Consider the following 12,666-nt stretch of genomic DNA (forward strand, 5'->3'; position numbering starts at 1 on the left):
AGCTTGTGAAATGATGGACTCACGTCCTAAAAAAAAATCATTTGGTCTGCACAATCCCAAGAAGCAGATTTTCTACAAAGGAAGGAGGAAAGTATGTTTTTAGAAAGGATGGTTTACAGACTACTGGGTGAGTACCTGATGCATTTTCCCCCACCCCACCCCAGGAGCTGGTCTCCTGAGATATGCTCTTTTGCTTTATTGCAAATTAAACAAAGATTTCCGGATCAAGGGGTCTTCTCTTTTAAGACAGCATAAGGGGAAGTTTGCTGGTTTCTCAATTTAAATTCAGTTCTGAATTTCTTTAAGTTTAGGTTCAGTTTTACTCAAAGTTTTTTATAGTATGGAAGTAGGTTATAAAATCAAGACTTGTCTAGTGAAAAGTTGCTTTATTTTTCTTGGGATCCCTGAGGTATAGCCAATACATCTTACAATTTGTTCTGCATGATGATATTTAGGAAAGGGAAATGGAAGCCAGAAAACGAGCTCTGGAAGAAGAAAAACGACGCCGAGAACTCCTGGAAAAAAGATTGCAGGAAGAAACTAGCCAGAGGCAAAAGTTAATTGAAAAAGAAGTGAAAATCCGGGAGAAACAAAGGGCCCAGGTTTGTAGTCAAATTTGGATGAATGAGAGTAGGTTGCCCTCTGGTGGTGAATGTTCAGAATATTCTGTTAGATCTTGAAAAAAACAAAGATTGAAGTCGTTTGGTGAGCAGTCCTACAGCCCTACCCAAAATATATTGCATTACTCATTTGGGTTCTACTAACCATCTGACACTTTTTTAACACATAAACCATTTTGATGGTAGATGAAATGTTTCCTCTACCTTCCTTTGGGAAGATATTTGAAAGGTTAATTTTTTGAGCATCCTTAAAAACGAAGTTTAATATGCTACCGAAAACACATAATGCTCAGACTAAAACCATGGGATTAAAGTCCCATGTAACTTCAAGTTCAATTTTTTTTTTTACAAATCAAGACTGATGAAAGGGTACTTTTCCCCTTCTTTTTATAGTTGCTGGCAGTTTGATGTAAAACATTTCAAGGCTGGAGAGATAGCACCGCGGGTAAGGTGCTTGCTTTGCATGCAGCTGATCCAGATTTAATCCCCAACACCACGTATGGTCCCTGAGCCCTACTATGAGTAATTTCTGAGCTCAGAGCCAGGAGTAAGCCCTTAGCACTGGTGGGAGTATCCCAAAATTCAGATAATAAAAATAATAATAACAGTAAGAAAAAATACTATCTTTAAGAATTTGTTTGAAATATTAGTTCATGATACATGTCAACAAAGTACCACAAAAGCAAAGACAAAATATTGAAGGAAAAGCAAAAATTCATTGTACCAATTCTGCCAAATTCTAATTTTTTTTAAATTCTAATTTATAATGAAAGTTATCTATGTCTGTTTTGTATAAGAAACCAAACAAAAAAAAAAAAAGCTCAAATATATTTATAATTACAAGTTTTGCATCCCAATATTTGATAGGGTTATTTTGCTTGGAGCAAAGGGGTGGAGTTATTAATAGAATAAAGTAAAATGCAACTTTATAAATAACTCTCGTGGTCATATATTAAATAATTAATAATAAAATAAATACATTAATTAAATAAATGGCTACTCTAGCCAAAGTAAAATAAAAGATCTGTAACCACATCCATTTAGTGTTTGGTCCTAGAAAGTTCACTAAGATTAATTTTGATTATGCCTCTCATTGCACTATCTAAACTTATCTTTCAAAATATATATCACTCTTTTTCCATTTTCTCCAGACAGTATAAACTGACTGAAAGACCTTACTTACTAAGTAACATTTAATCTTGTCATTTTTGAGATTATTTAAGGAGAGAAGGGAGAAATGGAAACTCTGCCATGGCTAGCTCTTTCCATTTTCTCATCTGCTTATTTCCAAGTATTGAATTGATTGGCCCAAGTATATCTACTCTTTCCTCCCATACTATAGTATACTTCTTAAAATACATTATAGGGGCCGGGTAGGTGGCGCTGGAGGTAAGGAAGCGCTAGCCAAGGAAAGACCGCGGTTCGATCCCCCGGCGTCCCATATGGTCCCCCCAAGCCAGGGGCGATTTCTGAGCACATAGCCAGGAGTAACCCCTGAGCGTCAAACGGGTGTGGCCCAAAAACCAAAAACCAAAAAAAAAAAAAAAATACATTATAACCTGAGTATTTTACTCTGTAGACTACAAACAAAATATTTGTTTTGAGTACTCATGCCCATAGGAGTATTTGAAAGCTTGTGCTTTCAGTCCAACTCCAATGGGACCACCCACAAGAGACAGCTACAGTGAAGATGGGTTTTTATTTTTTTAGGCTCGTCCTTTGACACGCTATCTGCCTGTCCGGAAGGAAGACTTTGATTTGCGGAGCCATGTAGAGACTGCTGGCCACAATATAGATACCTGTTATCATGTATCAATCACAGAAAAGACCTGCCGGGGATTCCTTATCAAAATGGGTGGAAAAATTAAAACTTGGAAAAAACGGTGGTTTGTTTTTGATCGGAACAAGCGGACCTTCTCTTATTATGCAGGTGGGTAATAAAGAAAATCTAAGGGATAGTGACAAGTCTAAAATTCAGAGTATATAGCCTACATTATAGATTTTTTCTATGAATAGTAAAAATTATATGTTACTTCAGAAAGTGTGACTTGTTTCATCCCTGGTATTCCAGGGTCTCTAGAGTATGACCAGGCAACCCTTGAGCATGGGTCCAGGAGCAGCTCCATGGCACTACAGAGAGAACCAAGCCAAAATCAACGTCTAATAAAAGAAATTGAATTGGTCTTGTTTTTTGGTTGGTTTTTTTTTTTATTTCTGACAAATTTATAAAATGAAAAGAGGGGGCTAAAATGTTTTAAAAGAAAAGAAAAAATATCACAGTGAATTTGTCTATTTTAGTTCTTAAACATTAAAGTTTTTATTTAATAAACATATTGTATTTTCACTCACAAATCCAGAATAAAGGGAGCTTATATCTATTTTTCATGGTTGAGTGTCCTTTTTGTTACACATAATTAGGTGATCTTGACTATAGTTTACAAGCAAGAACGATCACTTACAGAGAGCAAAGCTTATCTGAAAATTAGTGAGAAAATATTTATTAAGTGACTGACAGATTTTTCAGATGCCTTACATGGTGTATATATATATATATATATATATATATATATATATATATATATGAAATACAACCTACCAATGCTCCATAAACGCAGGAAATATTCATGTCACTGGTGATATGTATTACAAAGCCTCTTATTACCCTCTTTCCACATGAAACATGTCAGTCTCAGCACATCTATACTCTCTTAGGACATGAAACACGTCAGTCTCAGCACATGCATAACTCAACTTCCCTTTTCAACCATGATAGAGTAATGTCATCACAGAGGTTACAGAGAACCTGTTTTGGGATGACTCTATCAATGTTTATGAGCAATACCAGGTATTACTAAAGTGTTGTAAGTAAGGAATCAAAATTATAGTCCAGGAACCAAAGAACTAATACAGAAAGTAAAACACATATTATAAACAGAGTCAATCTGGCTTCAATCCATGGCACCATATATGGTCCCATGAGCCCTGCAGGAGTGATCATTTAATGCAGAGCCAGGAATAAGCCCTGAACACTACTGGGTGTGATTAAAAAAGAAAATGACCATTAATTCATCATGTTAAGTTAGGGTATGTTTAGAAGAATTGTGAGAAATGGAGATCCATATCGGGGGAAAAAAGAAAGCCTTGGTGGACGATCTTCAGAGTAGGGGCATGGAGATTGGGGGATCAGTGCAGGCTTTCTCATTAGGAGCTTTTTTGGTCAGTTTTCACAGTAGAAGTTAGTGTCCTCAGTAAACAGCCTACAAACTCCCAAGTTCCCTGCTTGTCTTTCAAGGGTCTTCTGATTTTTTTTTTATTATTTTTTGGTTTTTCGGGCCACACCCATTTGATGCTCAGGGGTTACTCCTGGCTAAGCGCTCAGAAAGAGCCCCTGGCTTGGGGGAACCGTATGGGACGCCAGGGGATCGAACCGCTGTCCTTCCTTGGCTAGCGCTTGCAAGGCAGACACCTTACCTCTAGCGCCACCTCGCCGGCTTCATTTTTTTGTTTTTTGTTTTTGGGCCACACCCGGTGGTTGCTCAGGGGTTACTCCTGGTTGTCTGCTCAGAAATAGCTCCTGGAAAAAAAAAAAAAAAAAGAAATAGCTCCTGGCAGGCACGGGGGACCATATGGGACACCGGGATTTGAAACAACCACCTTTGGTCCTGGATCGGCTGCTTGCAAGGCAAACACCGCTGTGCTATCTCTCCGGGCCCGGGTCTTCTGATTTTTTAGTTTATTTGACTTTAGAAATACTCTCTTGGTACAGTAGAAAGGTTACTTATTTAATAAACAGTGCCAGTTTAGTGAGTCCAAAATGTATAAGCCAAAATTTTCTACTTACTTTCTGAGGAAAACTCACCATGAATTCTCCTTAAATAAAATCTTTACATTTATTTTAAAACTTTGCATTATGCAGAGCAGCTTTACCCTTCTTTGCATTTCTTCTCTGGGAACCTCCTCCGTTCTTTCATCTGTCAGCGAGGTAAGGGATAAAGTGCCCCTTCCTCCTAACCTACAATCCATCTTTATTGCATTTTCCCAAATTTAAAAGTCTGGTGATAACTTTTTAATTTTAAATACCAAAACCATTTTTATAGCAATGAATAGTTGGACTCTTAATCCAAAAAAGACAAGCCTAAGCAGAAACAAATTATATTTAATTCATATATATATAAAACTCATCAGTGACATCTAGTTTGAAAGACATATTCTATGGCTCCTTTTACAACTATCATCAACTGGTCTTTTTCTAGAGACCCCAGCCCACCTCATTCTTCTCTTATATATCACCAAATGCAGGAATATGTCCTTTCCAGGCTTTCTTGTAGATTGCATTTCAGGCTGACTGTGATCCCAAAGGCACCACACTTCAATCTGTCAGTGAGGTAAATGGCCACAGTATATGTGAAGGAGCTGCTGAAAGGCAGAGTCTGAATTCTCTATATTGGCCACACCCTTGACATCTGTGCTTGGCCTCCTACTTACACTTACTTCCTGATAAGCTTAAAAGAGTCTCCAAAGAAAAGACTCTCAAGCCACAGAAATCTGGGAAATGCTGCTGAAACGGAAATAAGCTGCACCATTTGCCAAATTGTAAGAACATTATTGTTTCTCACTATACAAAGACTTCATTGATTTTTTTCTTATATATGAAGTTCCCTCCAAACCAATCCAAGTTTTATTTCTCAATTTTCTGCCTTCTTGGAACACGAATATGACTTGCTTTCTCTCCATATTTTGCTTTACATCTGTTGTCTGAAGAAATACTCTTAATGTGGGGCTGAAGCGATAGCACAGTGGGTAGGGCATTTGCCTTGCACGTAGCAAACCCAGTTTAAAACCAGGTATCTCATATGGTTCCCCAGGAGTGATTGATGAGTGCAGGAGTAACCGCTGAGTGTAGCCAAAAAAAATAAATAAATAAAATAAAATAAACAAAAACAACTTGTGTTGTATTCCAAGAATTATTGCAGAATCCTTTCTTGCAAATGTTCAAGTGATTCAAGCCTTCTATTTTAGAAAACTGATGAAAACCTACAAAACATGATATTGATTAAAACAGTATTTCTTGAGGAAGAGTAAAAAAAATAACCTAAAAATATCATCTATAACAAATAAATTAGGATAATACTAGATTTAAAGCAATACAACAAATTTAATATCTGCTGAATTTCTCAGGGCTGTTATTTTTTAAATACCATATTATTCGTGTCTTTTTCTTACTATCTCAAAGATTCTGATTTCCTTTCTGGAATCTGAAATATCCTTTCAGATTACCTACATTCACTTTTACCAATGCTTTTGTACATATGCATATTATTTTAATATGATGAGTATAAATTATTTATTGATTGTACCTTATTTTCAACATAGCAATATTTTAGGATTTGAAGAGTTATTATCTTCCCTCTGTATTATCAATATCTGTGTAATTCCACTATATGGTTCATCTATAATTAAATCAATTCCTGTTAGAGTACACACAGATCATTTGCAGCCTTACTGTAGCCCGGTACTTTAAAAAAAATACAAATCTGTGTGTACTCCTCTTGGTCCCCCAAGAACGACCAGGAGTGATTCCTGCATACAAAGTCAAGAGTAAGTCCTGAACACAGCTAGGTGTGGACCAAAAATAAAAACAAATGGAAATGGGGGGGGGTGTTTCTGCTACTATGCTCTAATTGAGGAAGCACTTTATTGGTGTCAGTGTTATTTATGCTTTGTGTGCTAACCTGGCAGTTCATAGTTGGGCTTATATTTTGATAAATAATTTGCTTAAGAGCTGGAGGCAAAGTCATGTAGTCCTTTTTGATTAATAATTCTTATCACTTCTCCCTCTTTTCAGTTTCCATGCCAATGCACTAACCAGATTACCTAAATTCATTTTTTCAAATACCTGATAAACATTTTATAATAATTATAATGAAATAATTTCTCCTATTCATCAGTAATGATAAAGTACTTATTTTAATTTTCATCTATCATTACAGACAAGCATGAAGCTAAATTAAAAGGAGTAATATATTTTCAAGCCATTGAAGAAGTATACTATGATCACCTCAAGAATGCTAATAAGGTAGGCATTGACTCAAGATAACTACAATTTGAATGCATAATTAAACTGGAAGATATATGTTTAATAAATCATAAGAGAAAATATGACATATAAATATGATGATACTGGTGCTCGGTGTTGCATTAAATAATTAGTGATGGATCTGGATAGTGAAGGATGGATGCTTTTGTCCCTAGGCCCCGGCCGCATGGCTTCATCCCCCATCAACCAGCGGGTCTGGGGTCCAGGAAAGCGACGGGTATTGAACTCACTCACAGGCAGGCATTAGGAAGTATCAGCTTTATTTATACCCTAACACCACATGTGTGGCTTATATCATAACCTTTTAAGCATTTGCTATTCTTAGCTAGCCCTGCATCTTAACTCCTTTCAGCCATCTTCCATTTGACCTTCATGCTCGCCAAAGACCAAACGCGGCAGAGCCAAAAGGCCCTAATTCCCCTGGGTCAAAGGCCTTATCTACCTTTTCCAAGACCCCTCCCAGGAATGGGCAGGGTCTTGCAGGTAAAGTCAAGTTACCTAGGGAGAAAGAGTGGGGGATGAGGCTTCACTTGGAAAAAAACATAACAAAGGAAGACAGATGGCACAGAGCTAAAGTGCTTGCCTTAGGCATGACTGACCCTGATTTAACCCCCACTACTATATTTGGTTCCCTGAGCACTGTCAGGAGTGACCGCTAAGCACTTCTGGATATGGGCCAAGAACAAAAATAAGATCATATTAGTACTGGGGTAGCTGATCTTTTCTGTACAGGTTGATTTAGAAGATCTTACAAGCTGCATGGTATGGGAGTTCTCAGAGAGAGTACTGCCTAGACATAAGAAACTCAATAGGGCTAAGAATAAGAGTTACTTTTTAATTAGTACCTATTATCTCTTCCAGAGCTTTATGAAGTGCTGTTAGGAAGATTTATATGTGGGAAAGAGTGGCACCCATACTGGAGTGGATACAGGGAGAAAGAAATTCTCATTCACTGCTAATGAGAATGTAGATTGGTCCAGTCGTTTTGGAACAATATGGTTATTCCTTAAAAACTTACAAATTGAGCTTCCATATGATACAGCAATATTATTCCTTGAGATATAACCTAGAAACCCAAAAACACTATGCACAAAAGCCCTCCACATTTCTATATTCATCATAGTACTATTTACAATAAACAGAATCTGGAAACAACTGAAGTGCCCAAGAACAGATGAGTGGCTAAAGAAACTGTGGTACATCTACACAATGGAATACTATGCAGCTATTAGGAAAAGTGAAGTCATAAAATTTTATTACTCATTAATGGATATGAGATTAGTATGCTGAGTGAAATTAGAGGGAGAAAGAAAGACATAGAATAATCTCATTCACTTATAGGGTATAAGAAAAATAATAGATATTATGGTTATAATGCCCAGAGATGATAGAAATAAGAATCAAGAGGACCAGACCATGGTAGGAAGCTTGCCTCAAAGAGCTGTAAATGCAGTTAGAGTAGTGAACAGTACATGGTGACAGTGATGGTTGAAACTGATCACTCTGGACAAGAATTGAGTGCTGAAAGGGGATAAAGTGATATGCATGGTTCCCCTTAATTAGCAATAGTGCAACCACAGTGTTAGAGAGGGAGGGAGGGAGGGAGAGAGAGAGAAGTAAAACAACTGTTGCAGAGGCAAGATGGGGAGGATTGATGGAAGACAAACTGGGGATATTGGTGGTGAGAAATGTGCATTGTAATGCAAATCAAAGTGTCTAAAAGGGGGGGGAGGAAGAGAGAGAGATAGAGAGAAAGAAGAAGAATGTATGCCCCAGAAACAGGAAAGGGAGAGGATATTTATGAAGGTGAGAGAGAAATGTACACTGGTGAAGATAGTTGTACATTGTATGACTGTAACTCAATCATGAACAACTTTATCTGTGAAAAACGCGCACACGTGCACGCGCGCGCGCGCGCACACACACACACACACACACACACACACACACACAACTATACTGTGGTCAACCTTATAATCACAGTGTTTAAGTAAAAACTAATTAGTTAAAAAAAAAAAAAAAGAGTCTTGTATGTAGGCCAAGAGGAATAGTACAGAGTTACTTGCCTTGTTAGTTCTGAGCACTGCCAACCGTGATTCCTGAACATAGAGCCAGGAATAAACCCTGAGCATCTAAAATTTGTCCCAAAAATAAAGCAAGCAAGCAAATAAAAAGATTTGCATATTATACATAAGATTTCTTTGCTTAGAAAGAAAAGCCAGGAAAATAATTTAATCTTGACTCAGGAATTGGCTACAGGCTATACTAGAGAAAAATTCCTATAGATTTTTATCTGGCAACGTTTAAGGCGGAAGCAGCCCCCTTGTATGTGTGTTATAAAATATTTAAAATTATATCAAAAAATTTTATGTTCTTTCATGTTTTGATTTTTTAGAGTCCTAATCCATTGCTGACCTTCAGCGTCAAGACCCACGACCGAATCTACTATATGGTGGCCCCATCCCCAGAAGCTATGAGGATCTGGATGGATGTCATAGTTACAGGGGCTGAAGGATATACCCACTTTCTGTTGTAGTAAACTGGTACAACAACAGTCCACTTGAGGGCAGACTGCAATAATTTTTTACAGAAAGGAAGCCATATTAGCCTCAGATGGAAAGATACAACAGACTTGATCCTCTTCTATGTGTTCAGAACTTGTTTTATTATGTGCTCAGAAACAAGGTCATTGTAGAAGATAAATTAGGGGCTTTCATTCCGACTTGATTATTAGCAGCAAAAAAATTGAAGAAACCTCTATGACAACAAAAACACTTTTGATAAATTTTACCACTTAGAGAATATGTCTTATAAACTAGTTTTTATCGATTGTTAATCTTGAAAAAAAGAAACTGTACAGTTACTTTTTCTTAAAAAAAAAAAGGAGCAGTTTCATAAGGGATATTTTATAAATAGAAGCACATAAGGCTTCGGAGGGAATATATTTTAAGAGAAATTTTGTTCAAATTTAGAACTATGACATGCAAACCAAAGACTTGACATAACTTCAGTTTTGTACTAGTAGTTTCAAGTGATATTAGTGTTACTGTACATTTTTAAATACTTTGAAGCTATCATGTAGCCAGGAAGCTGATTTGGAAGGGTCACCAGCAGCTTAAGTTACTGTTTAAATACACAAACCACTTTACTTGTTCTTTTCTTTTATTTTTTTTTTTGTTTGTTTGCTTTTTTGGTTTTTGGGCCACACCCGGCAGTGCTCAGGAGCTACTCCTGGTTGTCTGCTCAGAAATAGCTCCTGGCAGGCATGGGAGACCATATGGGACACCGGGATTTGAACCAACCACCTTTGGTCCTGGATCGACTGCTTGCAAGGCAAACGCCGCTGTGCTATCTCTCCGGGCCCTTCTTTTTTATTTTTGGTAAAAGAACAAAACCTGTGTGTATTAGAAAGTCTTAGAAAAATATCATGTCATACTGGGAAATTAAAATAAAGAGCTTATATTTGTAAGGAGCTGAAGATTTCTTGCTAAAGATTTCTCCATTCCTGGTGCTGAGAATAAAAGGCAAGCAGTAGCCAATTTCCAGAAATCTAATTGCAGCCTCACAGAGCATAACTATGAAATCAGAGCTTCACTGTCACCAAAGAACAGACCAATTAAAATACTCATTTACAGATGTGATGTAGGTCTATAAAAATGCAAATGAAGTTTTTTTTAATGTTCTCTGTAATGTACTATTTTATTTTATATTTCTTTACAATTAGCCATTGTTGTCTGATTTAAATTAATGTTTGTTGAATGGAATGACTTCAGGCAAGTCTCTTTTATAATGGTTTTCAAATGTCACCTATTTTCCTTGTCATGTTGTGTTTGTCAATATAAATGTACCCTCCTAAAACTTAGCAAATGAATAGAAATAGAAAATAGTTACTTTACTAGTCCAAGGTAAAATGATTAGAAGTGCCTGTAAAATCTTTGTGAGACCTAACTAGGTACAATGTTTTTTAATTTGCTGTTATTTGTATACATATATTCATATAGCCAGTAATAAGATTTTGCTACTGGGTGGCACATGATTTTACTTGAACAGTGAAAGACAAAAAAAAAAATCACAAATATAGAAGACATTTTTATAGTCTTCATTTTTTTCAGAGATCACATCAAAACACTATAATGTTCTAAGACAGTAAAATGCAGCCATTTAATATAAAGATATAACTGTTCTGTATTGTACTTTATAGAATTGTAAAGGTATTCTAATCAACTTTATATCTTGCATGACCTAGTAAACTTTAAATAGATGAGCTAAAATAAATTCTGTTTGGATTGAAGTGCTGACCAGATTTCATTTTTAAAAATGAAACTTTATTATTATTATTAGCTTACCTACGTGATAATGCAAAAATGGGATGAATTTAACAACAGAAGTTAATTGTTGAATCTACATTAAGATTGTTGTGTGCTAGCATTATGATTTGTAGCTTACACATTGAATTAAAAGCATCCACGGTGGGGTCAGAGTGATAGCACAGCAGTAGGGCGTTTACCTTTCACGAGGCTGATGCTGGACGGACCACGGTTCGATCCCCAGAGTTCCATATGGTCCCCCAAGCCAGGAGCTGCAACCTTCCGTGGGAGTCCCCCGACCCGCGGGGGTGTGGAAATGAAGGTTGCTAGTTATTAGTGGGTTCACTCGAGCAGAACCGACCTGTAAAGAAGAACTAGAGAAATTAGTAAGAAGGGCCTTCAAGACAACGCATGCTGTTCAAAAAGGGAAGTTTATTGTTGGGGGATCAGCTTTTAAGGGCTGAAACACGTCAGGGGTGTTACAAGTTTTACACCAATCACAGTTACAAGCATTCATTAGCATAAACTGGGGCAGGTAATAGGGAGGGGCAAAGAGGTAGACCTGAGCACGTTTTACTAAAAGGCATAAGATTCAAACAGAGTTCTATAAATTTACTCAACAAGTATAAATAGAACCTCAGCTGTAATCTTAATAATATTTACTAACACAAAGGCAAACTCTATATCTTTCTTTCTGGCTGGATATATTGGGCTGCTCTGAATTACTTTATTTTTGTCTATTTCCTTTGTTCTCAAGGCATGGGCCTTTTGGTCACGTGGGTGACCAGATTAGGAATTACTGAGGTGTCCTATGTCCCAGGTTTCATCAGCTAGGCTCCCCACAAGGAGCAATGATTTCTGAGCACATAGCCAGGAGTAACCCCTTGAGTATTACCATGTGTGGCTTAAAAACAAACAAACAAACAAAACAAAACAAACAAGAAAAAAAAGAAGCATCCATGATCATATTCCTGTTACATATAAAATGAGATAAGCAATCTTAATAAGAATGACAATCTTTTACTATTTTTGTACAAAGGCAGTTATTACTGGAGACTTCAAGGACTGTATTTATTTTTCCATCTAACAAAAAGAAAAGAAAAAATGACACTGATTTGAGGTAAAACTCCAAGAACTTACTTGGTGGGACTTCCTTAATTTCCCTTACTAAGGCTTCATATTTCAGAGAGCAGAATAATATTATGGCTTTTCACCCCTGTTATGAACACACCACTGGTGCCCTGAAAAGAAACAAAGCTATTTCAAGATCATTGCTACAGGTAAAAGGATCTTCACATGACTCTAGTCACAGGTGGTTAGAAGAAAAAAGCAATGAGTTACTTGCCTTTTAATGATGTTTTCACCACTATGAGAACAAGTTGGGTTTTTCACTTTGCCATAGACAAAATGCAAAAAAAGACCTACAAAAGAAAGATGGAGAGGGAAACCAGGGATGTAGTTTTAATGTTAAAGCATATAAATTCAAGTCCCAGGACGACAAAACAAATAAAGGTTTTACATTTATTTATAAAATCATTGATAATATTAACAATTATTCAACAACTATAGATGTACTGTTTATTATAAGACCTAGTCTAGTGATCTGCATTGGGTATAAACTCAGCAATTTACTCTCTTTGGA

At 36.7% G+C, this 12,666-nt stretch overlaps 1 protein-coding gene across 1 annotated transcript in view; it reads left to right on the top strand.

Moving 5' to 3' along the window:
• The window catches only part of PHLDB2 (pleckstrin homology like domain family B member 2), a 142,308-nt gene extending 132,718 nt beyond the window's left edge, over window positions 1-9,590 (top strand). The window contains exons 15-18 of the mRNA XM_049785385.1: window positions 456-602; window positions 2,331-2,550; window positions 6,611-6,696; window positions 9,113-9,590. Of these exons, the coding sequence (XP_049641342.1) occupies window positions 456-602; window positions 2,331-2,550; window positions 6,611-6,696; window positions 9,113-9,253 (594 nt within the window). The 3' untranslated portion in view covers window positions 9,254-9,590. The remainder of the gene's footprint in view (window positions 1-455; window positions 603-2,330; window positions 2,551-6,610; window positions 6,697-9,112) is intronic.
• The last annotated feature ends 3,076 nt before the right edge of the window (window positions 9,591-12,666 follow it).

This window comes from Suncus etruscus, chromosome 13 (assembly GCF_024139225.1).
Source record: "Suncus etruscus isolate mSunEtr1 chromosome 13, mSunEtr1.pri.cur, whole genome shotgun sequence".
Taxonomy (NCBI): domain Eukaryota; kingdom Metazoa; phylum Chordata; class Mammalia; order Eulipotyphla; family Soricidae; genus Suncus; species Suncus etruscus.